We start from the raw sequence: 15,290 nt of genomic DNA on the forward strand, positions 1-15,290 counted from the left end.
ACACCACTTTCCTGAAGCCCTTGACTGACCCAGTCATAATATCTCTGTGCTGGAGACTTACCTAGCCTGGAGAGGACAGGCGCAGTAGGTATCAAGAACTGGAAGCAACTCTAGGCAGGAGGCTGGGCCTGGAGTGCTTACTGTGGTCCATGGCAGCTTCTCATTTCTTCCTAGTGGCCTACCAAGCCAAGAGAGTATCCAATCTTGTGGGTGGAAAGAAACTCAAAGAAGGCATGAATTAGGGCTGCCTTTGTGTTCTCTGCTGCACTCTCCTCGTCTTTCCCAACCAAGTACCCTACCATGCCAAGAGAGGAGCAAAGCCTCAGGCCTCCAGGACGGTGAAAAGCTCAAGTAACAGAGCTCGGCCCAGACTGCTCTCATGTTCTGTGCACAATTCTCCTCGCTTTCTCTTGTGATGCAGGCTGGTGGCCAAGCTCTGTGAGTGACTCATCCATCATCTGGTTCCTATTAAACCTCTCAGCCCACCACAAAAGTTTTCTTTCCTCCTTCTCGCTCTTTTTTAGTCGCAGGCCGTTTTTTTACTTTAGTTTCTCGGTTTAGCCGGATGCAGAGTGGAAAAGCTGTGTCCCTGCCAGATTCTACCATCGATGGCAGGATGGGCATGGTGAGTCATAAGATGAAGTATGCAGCAGCCGCAGAAGAGCTCACTGCTCAGCTGCATCCAGAGTAAAGAATAAGCCAGAGATTCTGAGGCACCGCCTTGGCTCGAGAGAAGCCTAATATGCCGCAGCCTCCCACTATTCTAAGATGGCGGGTCTAAGTAGCAGTATGCATGCAGAGTGTGTGAATCTAGAAGAGGTTCACGCTGAAAACCTCTACGCTTCTGGTTCCACCCAGACTGAGCCACATTCTCTGGTTCAGTCACGGACAAGGTGATCAAGACACCTGTACTCCTGGGTCACCTTAGGAGACTATGTTCTCCAGTACGGCTACCTGTTGTGGTGGGAGGAGAAGGATTAAAGGTAGCCGCCGCAGCAGAGGAGACCATGGTAGTACTAAGAGCCCTGCGGCATGAAGACACCTGTACTCCTGGGTCACCTTAGGAGTCTATGCTCCCGGGTACTGCTAGCGGTCCTAGAGAGATGAGAAGGCTTGAAGGTAGCAGCCGAAGCAGAGACGGACACCATGGTAATACTCAGTCATGTGGCTCTTACAGATAAGAGAATGCAGTGGGTAGGATGCTCTAAGGCTGTATTATTGAAGGAACCTTGATAGCTCAAGTGCTCGATTGTTAAAACGTTCTTTTTAGGCTGTGAAGACTGTCCGGTCACCCCTGCTTCCTGAGAGGTCCATGTCCAGCAGGTCTTTCAGAGCCCCATCCCCAGCTGTGCTATTTATGGCTCGTGAGTAACATTATTGAGCGTGGACTGGAGCCCACGGGAAGTGCGGGAAGGAAACTGCTTGGCACACTGCCCAGGACGGCTCTGTTTCTAACGCCCTTTGTGGACTAGCGCTTCTCGAGTGACATAGCGAATTAGTGCCCTTCAGGCATGGCTGTCCCAGATTCTGCTCCTTGGCGTTCATGTCTGAGATCGCTAAACAAAGTAGGACAGTCTCAGTCTACACCAGACGACATGGTATCAGATGATCAGCCATCAGGAGTACTGCCAAATATGATGTGCGTCATCAAGCCAGCCAAAGGAACCACTAAACTCTGTTAGGTGTAAAGGCACTGGTTTGTGATCTGTTCTTGGTGCAAGAGTGCCAGGTTTGTGATCTCTGCTGGGTATAGGGTCTTCTGGTTTCTGATATCTTCTGGTTGCAAGGGCGCCATGTTTCTGATCTGCTCTCTTCCTCGTGCACCCCCTTTCTTATCTCTTCTATGTGTAAAAGTGCCTGTCTTCTGAGTACTGATTCGTGCAAGGGCTCTTAGGTCTGCTTGGTGCAAGGGCTCTTGGTTTTTGAGCTCTACTTGGTGCAATGGTGCTTAGTTTCTGATCTCTGCTTGGTGCAAGGGCTCCTAGTTTTTGAGCTGTGCTTGGTGTAAGGGCTCCTAGGTTCTGAGCTGTGCTTGGTGCTAGGGCTCCTAGATTTTGAGCTGTGCGAGGACTCCTAGGTTCTGAGCTGTGCTTGGTGTAAGGGCTTCTTGGCGCTGAGCTGTGCTTGTTGCTAGGGCTCCTAGGTTCTGAGATGTGCTTGTGCTAGGGCTCCTAGGTTCTGAGATGTGCTTGGTGCTAGGGCTCCTAGGTTCTGAGCTGTGCTTGGTGCTAGGGCTCCTAGGTTCTGAGCTGTGCTTGGTGCTAGGGCTCCTAGGTTCTGAGCTGTGCTTGGTGCTAGGGTTCCTAGGTTTTGGGCTGTGCTTGGTTCAAGGGCTTCTAGGTTCTGAGCTGTTCTTGGTTCAAAGGCTTCTATGTTCTGAGCTGTGCTTGCTGCAAGGGCTCCTAGTTCCTGAGTTCTGATTGGTGCAAGGGTCCTGGTTTCTGAACTCTGCTTGGTGCAAGGGTTCCTCGTGTTTGAGCTGTGCTTGGTGCAAGGCTCCTAGTTTCTGGGCTCTGCTTCGTGCAAGAAGGGCTCCTGGTTTCCAAGCTTTGCTTGGCGCAAGGACTCCCGGTTTCTGAGCTCTGCTGGGTACAAGGTCTCCTAGTTTGAGCTTTGCTGGGTGCAAGGGCTCATAGTTTCTGAGCTGTGCTTGGTGCATGGGCTCATAGTTTCTGAGCTGTGCTTGGTGCATGGGCTCCTGGTATCCAAGCTCTGCTCGGTGTAAGGGCTCCTAGTGTCTGATTTCTTCAGGGTGCAAGGGCTCCTAGTTTCTGAGCTTAAGCTGTACTTGATGCAAGGGCTCCTAGTCTTGAGTTCTGCTTGGTTGAAGGGCCCCTTTTTTATTGAGATTTACTTGGTGCAAAGGCTCCTGGTTTCTGAGCTGTGCATGGTGCAAGGCTCCTATTTTCAGAGCTCTGCTGGGTGCAAGGGCTCCTGGTTTCAGAGCTCTGTTGGGTGCAAGGGCTCATAGTTTCTGAGCTTTACTTGGTGCAAGGCTCCTAGTTTATGAGCTCTGCGTGGTGCAAGGGCTCCTGGTTTACATGCTTTGCTTGGTGCAAGGCTCCTATTTTCAGCGCTCTGCTGGGTGCAAGGGCTCCTAGTTTTAGAGCTCTGCGTGGTGCAGGGGCTCCTGCTTTCCAAGCTTTGCTTGGTGCAAGGGCTCCTAGTTTCTGAGCTGTGCTGCGTGTAAGGGCTCCTAGTTTCTGAGCTGTGCTGCGTGTAAGGACTCCTAGTTTCTGAGCTTTGCTGGGTGCAAGGCTCCTAGTTTCTGAGCTGTGCTTGGTGCAAGGGCTCCTAGTTGCTGAGTTCTGCTGGTGCAAGGCTCCTAGTTTCTGAGCTCTGCTGGGTGCAAGGGCTCCAAGTTTCTGAGCTCTGCTGGTGCAAGGGCCCTTTGTTTCTGATCTCTCCTAGGTGTGAGGGCTCCTAGTTTCTGAGCTTTGCTTGGTGCAAGGCTCCTAGTTTCTGAGCTGTGCTTGGTGCAAGGGCTTCTAGTTCCTGAGTTCTGCTGGTGCAAGGCTCCTAGTTCCTGAGCTCTGCTTGGTGCAAGGGCTCCTGGTTTCAAGCTTTGCTTGGTGCAAGGGCTCATTGTTTCTGAGCTGTGCTGCGTGTAAGGGCTCCTAGTTTCTTAGCTCTGCTGGTGCAAGGGCCCTTTGTTTCTGATCTCTCCTGGGTTTGAGGGCTCCTAGTTTCCGAGCTTTGCTGGGAGCAAGGGTTCCTAGTTCCGGATCTCTCCTGTGTGCCAGGGCTCCTAGTTTCTGATCTGCTTGGTGCAAGAGCCTTTATTTTATAGAGATTTGCATGGTGCCAGGGCTCCTAGTTTCTTTGTTCTGCTTGGTGCAATGGCTCCTGATTTCCGAGCTTTGGTGGGTGCACGGGCTCCTGGGTTCTAATCTCTTCTAGGTGTTAGGGCACCAGATTTCTAATCTTTGCTATGTACAGTGGCCTCTCGTTTATGGTCTCTGCTGGGTGCAAATGCTCTTAGTGTCTGAGCTCTGCTGGGTTTAAAGGTTCCTTGTTTCTAGTATCTGAGTTGTGCAAAGGATCCTGGTTTCTGCTCATCTACGCGTAAAGGCACCAGGTTTCTGATCTCCTCTAGGTATAAGTGCACCAGTACACCAGTGTTCTGACTTCTGGCTGGTATAATGGCTCCTGATTTTTGAGTTCTGCTATATGTAAGGGACCATATATCTAAGCTCTGCTGGGTTTAAGGGCACATGGACTGTGATCTTAGCTGGTTAAAAGGGTACCAGATGTAGGAGTACTGGTAGAAGTGAAGGGGTAACAACACCAGGTTGATCCTCATAGGTTTAGAGGCACAAGATTTCTGGGTTTGCTAAGTGTAAGGACACAGGGTGCAGACCCCAATTAGAAATAAGGATATTAGATTAATGATCTATGCTCGCTGTAAAGACACAAGAATTTCGAGCTATACATGGGGTAAGGGCAGCAAACTTATAACGTCGACTAGGTGCATGGACTCTAAGCGCCTGCCCTCTGTTAGATCACACGTTTTTTTGCCTCTTGACACTAGGTCCAGTGCTGTCTATGTCATTCGCAGTAGTGAGATATGAGATATGTGAAACATTCACTGTGACATTAAAGACATAAAGGACCACCCTTGTGCTTGGTATTCAACCTTCTAGTAAGTCACCTATAACGCCCCCACATACAATTACATGCAGGGAGGATGGCAGTGAACAAAGATCTCTCTAAATCAGAAAGTGTCCCTTCAGTCCAGGTTGCAGATTGATTCCTGTAAGTCCCTGAGCTGCCAGAACTTGTCTCTGGATACCTTTTCTTTTACTACCATCCTTGTGCCCCTGACGAACGATGCTAATGCCTCCACTTCCATACAACCCCCTCCACAACGCAACCTATGCTACATCCTTCACCCACCAAGCCAACCATCTGCTCCACCACATATGATACTTCCCTACACTGCTTATGGTACCTCCTCCACCTCTCATGTTACACCGCCTTTGCTACCTTATCCATCGTCTATGTTAACTTGGCCTCCACCTAGGTTACCTCCTCCACCAACACCTACGGAATATCTCCCAACCTACCTTATTCACCATCTTCGTTACCTCCTGTGCTATCTTCTCAACAACCTATGTTACTCCTCCTCTACCCGAGATGGGCTTCTGCCCCCAATGCCAGACCTCTTGTGCTACCTCTTCCACCACCCAGGTCACCTCAGGCCTCTCTCCACCAATCACCCAGCATCTTAACTGACCTTTCAAACTCGATCCTCAGCAACTTCTCCCGCTCCAGGATGGCCACATGCAGCTTTCCCCATTCCTTTTCTACGTCCAATGGGTGGTAACCAGGGGGGACTTTCAGCTGTCCGGACTGCACTGCACCCTGCATGGAAACAGAAGGGAAGAGGTTCAGGAACCACCAGAAGTGGCATTTTAAATGACAGTTCAGCTCTGAAACATCTTCCACTCATGTCAATAGCGGTGCCAACTCACAGGGCTGACTACATTACATTTCAATCTAATTGGCTTATGGGATACATTCTAACACCTACCACCTTATTGATTCATATGTGAGCGCCTAGATAAACAGAACACACAGACACATATCTCCCTAGTGATTTTGGGCTGTATGCAATTGTATCTCCACAAGCTCCTCTGGGAAAGAATAGGGAACTTACTGCTGATATACAGGTATTAATAGCATTTACACTGGGCAGCAGCTGCTACTGAGGTGGGTCTGAAGCTGAAACTGCTAATGTGCAGTGCACCGCTATGGACATGGGAGCCAGCCCAGGTTATCGTTTGGGAGATAGTCAGAATGTTACCCTACACTCGGACACCATGAGTGCAGACATCAACATTTCAGTCACTCATGCGACTTCCCTTTCTTTCACTTTGCGTGATGGAAGCCCTCCTCGCGTTGATCACACTCGGTGGTAAAAAGTGAAAAGCCAGCATCATACATGATCAAGAAGTTTCAACGATGGCCCTACACTTAACGTCCCTTGAGCGCTTGTGCTGTAGGCTATGTGTCTACATGAACTGCACTTTTATAATTATATATTAAGAAATCCTAAGGACTTTATACAGGGTTGGGGCAAGCAATGGGAAATTATAAAAACAATCTCCATTGAAAGCTTTAAAGGAAGCGTGAACAGCAAATACTTCCTAAGAGCTCAGGAGTTTGAGCGTTGGCCAAATTTCTGGTTACACATTGACGAATGTAAAGGGCTTTATTCCAGATGTTTCAAAAAGGCTGATCGCCAATTGTGCACCAACTTTTTGTGACCAGACGTTAATTTTACGACGCAACCAGTATACTAATAGATCGCATTGCAAAATGACAGTTGTAGATAATTCTAGCTAATTAACATTAACTAGGTGTCTCTGCAAGGAACAGCAAACTACCATCCCTGTCTTTCCATTCTCAAATGGGAAACTTTGTTTTTTAAGAAGCCCATGGTCTTTGAAGGAACAGGTGCTGCTTTAAAACACAAAAACAGTTGCAGTTTGGGAATACTTCAGGGAGAGCAGGCAGTGGTCCTCTGGGCCACTTCCAAGTGCCCGAAGGCTGTCGACACCATTCACAAAGGGGAAGGTGTCCTAAAGGCAACCTTCCCCTTTTTGAGAATCAGTTACCACCTCCTTTGAGGTGTGGCTAACTGATCAACGGTTTGCAACCGCAATTGCTGTGGTACAACGATTGATACATACAATACTGAATTGAATTGCATTTAAGAAGAAATGCCCTTTAATGACCTTTCCCAATGCGATCTGTTGTGGGTCAATAAACCAAGTTGGAAATGCTTTTCTGAGTCGCAAAATTAGTTTCAAATATACAAAAAGGCTATTTGCAAACCCTGTGATGTTGCAAATCACTCCCTTTATCAGTTTACTGAACCAAGTGCATTTTTCCAAAAAGGAAAATGTTAAACAAAAGATTACCAAAAATGCAACTCTGCAGCTTTAAAAGAACAGTCAAAGGTTTCTGCTTTAACAATTTTACAGAGCTCTAGTCAACACAGACCTGAATTTGCCACTATTATGGAGTTTAAAAAATCTTTGTCAAGTGAGAAGTTTGAACTATGATTTCTTTGTGTAAGGTTATGTGCGATGATTTCTTTGTGTAAGGGTTTGAGCTATGATTTCTTTGTGTAAGGTTTAAGTACCAGACATCAGTGGCATTGCATGTGGGCATCAGCTGTATGTTCGTCTCATCAATAGTTCAATGTGTCTGGTGGTATTACTGCTGCGCACCACAAGCAGATGTACTCATGGCATGAAATGAGTAATCGGGAAGGCCGTTAGCTGATCATGTAGCCACAGAAGGGACCTAGTGATAACAATGGCATTGAATTAAAGGTAAAGTTTATTTCGAAGAAGCAGAGGAGGGCATGTGTCATATATGGCCTGGAAAGAAGGTCTGGAATCCAGGAATGAGCAATAGTTCACTAACGCCATAGTGGAGGCAGCATTAAGTATGCTCATGGATAAAGTTCATTCTGCATTTTATCGGTTTCCCATGTCCATGGTAGAGTTATTGGTTTGGGCATCCGATCAGAATTAGCCAACCCATAAGAGTATGCATTTGGTTGTTTTTATGTACCATAAATATGGACTTGTCTAATAGAGTCTTAGTGTGCCTCAAGTCTACCTCCCAACAGTGCCTGCCCCTTCTCTAATGGCAAGTATCTACTCTTGCTCCTCTGGTCCTGCCTGGATCCAATGTGCAAGGATGGCATATACTCAACTAAACAAAGGGAGGTTTAGCCACTAGCACATGTCCCCAAAACTACAGCCTTCCCGGCAATCTTTGCAGCAGATCCAGGCCGGGGCTTTAACATTTCGTCTAGTTTTTCCCCACGAAGGTAAGCCTTTGGCCCCAAATGACAAACAAAATAGATGCGAGACACAGATTAATCGTTTTGTTATATAGATTAAACAGATAGATGTGATAGATTATTGTTGGAAAACGAAGGCTCGGATGATAAAATATATAGTATATATACAATAACTGATATCTAGATGGAAAAGAAGATCAAATAGATTATGGCTTACAGCTAAACAAAATTGCATATGTAGGGCCTAATTTTTGTTCAGTTTAGTGGGAGAGATACTCCATCACCACCAACGTGGAGAAAGCCCTGTAAGCCATACTACAAGTGCATTATACCCTATGGCACCTGTAATACGCAAAATGTCTGTAACATTATCACGGCAAACTCTAAATAAGGCCCTTAGTTAAGTTATACAAATTAGATAGAAAGATCATAAAGATGTAGTATGAAGCTGATCTGATAATTAGATAATGTAGATTTGGTCAATAACAAAATCAATATATTGTTTAAGAAATTGTTCTCGCCGGTTGCCTCCGGCACCTTCTGAAGAAACAGATCCAACATGACCTGCGTCCAATGTATGCTAGCAAAAACACCCAAATACAGGAAAAAAGCCGCCTTAACACACAACGAGGCAGACAACGAGCCAACCTTATCCTTCTCCCATCGACTACACACTGAAGCACTGCAAAAAGTATTACTCCCTACGGAAGAGTATGATTTGTCTGCTCCGCTGTCCATGGGCATCACTGCCTTCTGGCTGCTTTTCAGGTGAAATTTAGGGACCAAACGATGGTCTTTAAAATCACTCTCTGTCAGGGTGTGCCAAACTGAAAGATGAGGGTGGAAACGTATAAGCTGTGGCGTTTAAGGTCTGTGGATTAAGAATTACTCAAGATTCTGATGCTCAAATGAAGCACAACGGGAGGCAGACTACTGCAGGCGCAGGCACCAGAAGCGGCGTGAGATTCCTGTTGGTAACAAAAAGAATTAAAGCCCAAAAAGATGAAAGTCTGCTTTGTTTTAGCTTTCCACATGCTTCTGGGTTTGGGAGCCTTAGGAATGCTCTTTCTTGACTCTTGAAAGACACAGATCAGTTTTTGCTGCTTCTGCCTCATCACACCGGATACATGCAGAAAACAAAAAAAAGCAGCCTGCACACCAGCTTAAGATCCAGATGATGAAAGAAACCTTCTTCGGAAGCAGAAAAGTGCACACGCGAAAACACTCCGATTCAAGAATCGCATTGCCATACTAGCAATCAGACAAATAAATTACTGTGGCTGTACCCAAGACACATACAAGAATACTAACATGCATCACAAGTGCATGATGCAGGCTACTCTCTAATACAGGAATCCTGACCTTAGCCACAAGCTACAGCCTGTGACCATTAGCAAATATCCCAGACAATATTCCCAAATGAAGGAATACTGCCCTCACTCACACAGTATAGGGGTGTAACAGAATCTCTTCCAGACAATAGTCCCAAATGCTGGAATACTGTTAGTGTCATCACAACATCAGTGAATATAAATCGGTTCCATGTACACAGACATCGCTTCAAAATACAAGAGTATTGCTCTCAAGCACAAGCTTCACGTGGAGAGCAACTGACCCTAAAAACACCAGGCAATGACCCCAAATACACCTGGTGATGTCCCCAAAAACATAGATATGCTTTTCAAGGAACCGACAAAGAGCAGTCCCTTTGCACATCCAATCCAAGACGCCAAAATTAAGCATTTAATCCAAGACACAGAGACCACAATTAACTCTTTTTATCAAGCCAAAACATCCACAACCCAAGCACAGCCTTCCACACACCGGCTTACGCCATGAAAATACCAGTTGTACCCTTGAGATGTGCACAGACACATTCTTCACTTCATGGTCCAAGTAACTGACCCAAGTTTTAAAATAATAAGCTTCTGTTCCGTAGTAATGACATGGAGAGGACATAATTTACAACTGTATGCAAACAAAACACCGATTAACAAGAATCATTCCACTCCCAACATAGAGACGGAGAGGGAAGAAAGTCAATACATGTAAGCAAAATAAAATGTGTCTTTGGTCAACACCTGGAAACTTTCTAAAGGAGGAGAGTTCTCTTGAATCATTATACCTCCTAAAATAAATTAGGTCATTCTCCCTCGGAAACTGCTGTAGATAGAATTAGGAACTTCCTCCCCACACTGAAGCCCCTGCAACCGAATAATTCCAACTTTTTCAGTTGTGTTACTGAAAAAGGGGTGCCCTTCCCTTGGTTAAAACCATCTCTTTGAAAACAAGAATCTGTTACAAGGGCAGAGAAAGAGCCACCCCCTACCGTGGGCAGGCATTAAACTGGTTGAAATAGAAACGGGGTCATCCACCTTGCTGTTCCCTCATCTGTGCTGAAGTCTCGCAATGGCCTCTCTTAGCGCAGTTCCAGGTCAACAGCGAAGGAAGGTAAATGGCTTCCAGGGGAGGTAGGTGTGTTGTACCAGACAGGTGACAGGGTGTCCTCTTGAGGGAAAGAACGTCCATTTCACACATAGGTTGGCATTGCACACACAAAGTGTAAATCCAGAAGTGGTTCTTAAATGGCGAAAAAGCAACTCAAATTATAACTCCAAGCAGAATCAAGATGGTCGTTGGTGGTGTCCTGTACTTGGTCGCCGAGCTCAACGAGGAACAGCCAGGTGCAGTTCCGTCCACGTCGCTGTGGTGTTTGAATGGTTATCTCTCCTTTGCTTCCTTGTTCACTTTGATATTTACCAAGTCGTCAAGCAGGTTAGGGTGTGGCCAGAGGGGAGGGAGGGACATAGGGCACGCTCGGTTTTCTGAGAGGACAGTCGTGCCTTGGGACAAAGGTTTTCAATTCCGCTCTTGATGGAATTTACAACCATTCATGACCATGCAGCACGTCTGTGTGTGACGAACAACATTGAGGTGTGATGTGGTGACTTGGGCGCCAAGAACACTCAAGCACAACTGAACACCGCAATGTCTTGTGGTGGTGTACGTGTGCTATCACAAGTAAGGCATCACCCCGCCTTGGACACGCTGTAAGGTGCAGCTGCTCTCCAGTGGGCTGTACTTCAGAGGAGGAAGGCTTTATACAAGAGGAATGAGCTGGAGGGCTGGGCGACAAAGGTTTGCAGAGTCTGATGGCTTTGAACCCGAGACCTCTCCTAGAGAGGTCAAAACCAGTCTTTCAGTAGGAGAGGAAGCCTGGCCTTCACTGAGAGCCATCGAACAGGCTGATCAGGTTCAGCAGCCTTGGGAAGCACCTCTACGGGTACCCTGTCCAGGTCCCAGCAAGAGAGGAGCATGGAACACGGTTGCAGCCCACAGTTTACGAACGCACTAGCGGGTCCCTGACTACGTGATAAAGCGACGGAAACTCATCAAGAGCCAGAGCGGTGTATATCAGAGGAGACCGAAACTAGCCAGGCTGCAGGAGTGCAGTCCCAAACATGGCTCCTGAGCCGCCTTCCTCTTGTCTATCCAAACTCCCTTCCCATCCCAGACGGAGGTTAAGCAGTGGAGAAACTCTGCGCCATTTCCTGAGAACGTTCTTCAACCACCACAGATCAACACAATCGACATGTTTTTACACTCAGCCCCAAGTTCTTGGACAAGACCTGGGTCCAGGAATATGGAGAATATTGGGTCAGTCAAGATCTGACAGACAACTGATGAAGGTGAAAAAAGCAGATCCTTCGTTGGGGGGGTGGTGGCATCTCTAACAAACACCTTGAACGTTCCATGCACGGTTAACAGCTACTAAAGCAACATTCAAACATGGACCCTTGGTGATTGCCAGTTCTCAAGTTCAAAGTCGAACATTTATGTGCACATTCCTTAAAGCGCCTTTTCAAACAAATGGATTCTCAATGAGCATATATGTCTGTGAGAAAGGCAGCTTTTATTTATTTAATGTGTGCAGGAGGATATGAAAAGGAAAGTAATGCGATTTATCATAAACCTTGTTTAAGAACAGAAGTGTGCGTGCCTAGCAAGAGTGTTAGGCTAACTGAAAAGTCAGTCGGGAATTAGATCTCGATGTCCATCTCAGGAGCTAAAAGATGGACATCGAGAGGAAGGTGTCTCACAGGAGCTAAACTGAGGGTGACTTAAGAGAGCCAAGAAAAGGGTGTCCCGAGAGCCAGGAGAAAGCCGCCGCAAAGGCGAAGATGAGAACGTCTATCTAAGACAGGGGTGTCATGGAAGTCATGACAGGAATGTCTCAATAGCCAAGAGCAGGTTCTCTCAGGAGAGACAAGAGGAGGTTTCTTGAGAGTCAGGAGGACAACATCTCCGTCGAAGAATTCAGGCTGTTTCTGGAGATATGGCAAGAATGTCTCAATAGCCAAGAGCTAGTCATTGTGAGAATGTCCCATTGGGAAAAAGAAAGGTGTCTCAAGAGTGCCAATGAGAGGGAAGGTGTGTTCAGTAAAGCCATCAGAGCTGTAACTGCGAGGGTTGTCGTAATTACTCAGGTCTTAGCTGGCTAAGCTACCAGTCTGGGTCTGGCTTCTATTTCATTGATGACATTTGCAAAGTCCCTCAAACGTACTCCATGGAGAGGGGGTGCCCACCCACTCCCTCCAAACTCACAGCACACCTAAGCCACTCTTCCCCGGTGTAAAACAGTGAAGGCCAGGTGGGCTCCAATACTTTTGTAGATTTGCTCTGTGCTCCTGGTGGTGTGGAGTGAACCTGGACACATCAGATGAAGAGCTCAGAGGTGGTTTGCAGTGACAAAATAGTGCAAAGCAGCTACGTTCCACAGGCAGCTTTTATGGTTCTGTCAGCTTCCTCAGACAGAATTCACCCGGTTTTAAGGAGCAGACTTGAAACGGGTGGGGTGTCTATAGCAGTTTCCATTTGAATATGATTATAGTAAGACAGGTAAGATCCCAGTACCAACAGGTAGAGGAGGGCGAGCCAACAAACAAACATGGAGAGACGAGCCAGAGCTGGCTTGCCTTTTAGAGATTGTGTACGAGCTAAAATCTGAAAATGTTTGCTATGTAAATCATACAACAAATATCACATAATATATCATAGTTTCTTCAAAATTAAAAAAAAAATGTATTTCTTTAACTAGTGGAAGCTTTGACATTAATACGTCACATTTTACTGAGAGTTAAAGATTAAAGGTGATACTTTTTAAACACCAACTTTTAAACATCAACTTGGAACCATTCCTGCCTCCGTACGCACACTGGCAACCGTGCCATTAGTGAACCAAGAGGCAAGATAGTCGTCATTTGAACTCTGTATGTGGCCCAGATCAGCTACATTATATTCTAGTAAGTCAAACACGATCGGTTTTTGAACAGCTGGTATTTTGAGCTCACGTATTTAAAACTACACTATTATGAAGAAAAATGAGTTTTGCTGAAACAAAATATTTGCCTAATATCACACAATTCAAGCGGAGAACCTGTGATTTATCCAGGTTTTCTAGTTTCAGAAAACTTGATTTAAGTTTGTGCAAATCAACCACTAAATGGGAATTTATTTTCCTTTCCTTGGTTTGTTTTTTACCTTTTTCTGTAGATCTCCACCAAAAGGCGTTGAAGCGCTTTACATGAGCTCCAGTCACATTTTGCCCCGAATCACGGGTTGTTGAGGCAACACCTACACTCTAACCTGCTTTCCCAGTTTCAAAGACAGCAGCTCACGTCGTTACGCCACATCCAGATAGAGTGAGCCTGGCAGGTAGCGGCAACATGAATGCCAGCAGAGCCAGACTTGAGCTTTTAGTGGATCACTCACCTCTGGTAACAGAACAAAGTTGGAGGTATGTTGGAAGCCCTGGGTGGCCGGACCATCGAACCACCAGCTCCTGAAGTCTTTTTCTTCTATTGAGATCTCAGGGGAGCTTTGCCTACCGCACAATAAATACCACAGAACTGGGGTATTTTAACACTTACAGCAGCAGGGATTAACACAGAGTGGAATATGTCAAAAGGTGTGTTCCGCAGTCTACCAGCAGATGGCAGGAGAGTCAAGCACGTGAATGGGAAAGCTTAGTGGGCTGGTGAGGGCTTTCCAGGGCTTCAAGTGTGCAAGCCTGCAGCAATATGGGGCACTTTCTGTCCAAGTCGACACCTCAGTTGTGCATCAGTCTTTGCTGCGTATGTGGACTTGTTGGCATGGATGCCAAAAAACTGATTGAGAAAAGGAGCGAGACCTAAGGCCTGCCAAAGGAACGGGTGCAATCGGAAGCGGAGCTGGTCGGAGGTCCTGGCCATTTATGGATTGTTGGATACGGGATAAAATGATTCACACTGAAATGAAAAAAGCTGATTTGACCTTTTTACGGGCTCGGCGACGCCACCACGAAGTGGGGAGGAGCTGCGAGCCGTATTGTAGCGGGTTTCGTGTTCGTGCTGGATAAATTTTTCTTTGCTCGTGCATTTTCAGTGCGTTTTTTTATTATCTGAATGGTGATTGGTCGTCGCGGTGGTGTGTTTTTAATAGTCGGGATGTGATAGGGCTATTTATTTTTCGTCCGCCATTTTTGGCATATTGTGTGCGGTTTCGCGCACTGCAGTCCATTACTTTTAATTAGGAGCTGTCAGGGTGCACGTGTAATGCATTCCAGATGGTGTGCGCGCGTTCACCATTGAGCAGTGCGTTTGTCGGGCGCGCGTCTACATTACGAATTTCAAGCAATGAGAAGCTCGGGTGCGTTGGCGTGTTTTAGTTAAAAAAGAGATAACTGTTAGCGATTAATATTATGCCATGGTGCGCTCTCGGGCTCTGCTAATGTTAACAAACCAGATGTCCTTGGTACTTTTGTGTAACACAACCAACTCCTCCGTTGGCCTCGTAGCACAATTTCCTGAAAGTAAACTTTTCTAGTTGTGTTCGTGAGGTATTAGCATGCCCTTGGTGCCAATGTGTTTGCTTGACTATGCGTTTTATACCTTATCATTATTATTAGTTCACATTCACATCCTTATTAACAATTCGGCAATATGAAATCTGTGTGGCGGTGACTGCAGAGTGGCGGTGAGTGCAGAGTGGCGGTGACAGCAGAGTGGCGGTGACAGCAGAGTGGCGGTGACAGCAGAGTGGCGGTGACTGCAGAGTGGCGGTGACTGCAGAGTGGCGGTGACTGCAGAGTGGCGGTGACTGCAGAGTGGCGGTGAGTGCAGGTGCAGAATAAACAGTGTGTGACTATGCAGGGTGACTATGCAGGGTGACATTGGGAGTGTGCGGGTGAGCAGTGTGTGAATGTGTAGGGGCAGTGTGTGATTGTGCAGAAAACACCACACACACACACATACACCACACACACACCATAGACCCATACACCACACACACACATAACGCACACAGAAACCACACACCTCAGTCTCTCAACACCACACACTTGTCACCACTCAACACAACACACTCACCACCACACTCACTCCCCAGGCTCACCCCCACAGACTCACCGCCACACACTCACCAGTACACA

General features: G+C 46.7%; 1 protein-coding gene across 11 annotated transcripts in view; it reads right to left on the reverse strand.

The window, feature by feature from the left end:
• Positions 1-15,290, reverse strand: part of PLEC (plectin) — a 624,446-nt gene that overhangs the window by 99,924 nt on the left and 509,232 nt on the right. For all 11 annotated transcript variants that reach the window (XM_086966398.1, XM_086966400.1, XM_086966394.1 and 8 more), the window contains one exon: positions 5,237-5,364. In XM_086966398.1, coding sequence (XP_086822524.1) covers positions 5,237-5,364 — 128 coding nt within the window. The remainder of the gene's footprint in view (positions 1-5,236; positions 5,365-15,290) is intronic.

Source organism: Lissotriton vulgaris, chromosome 4_1, assembly GCF_964263255.1.
Source record: "Lissotriton vulgaris chromosome 4_1, aLisVul1.2, whole genome shotgun sequence".
In the NCBI taxonomy this organism is placed as follows: Eukaryota; Metazoa; Chordata; class Amphibia; order Caudata; family Salamandridae; genus Lissotriton; species Lissotriton vulgaris.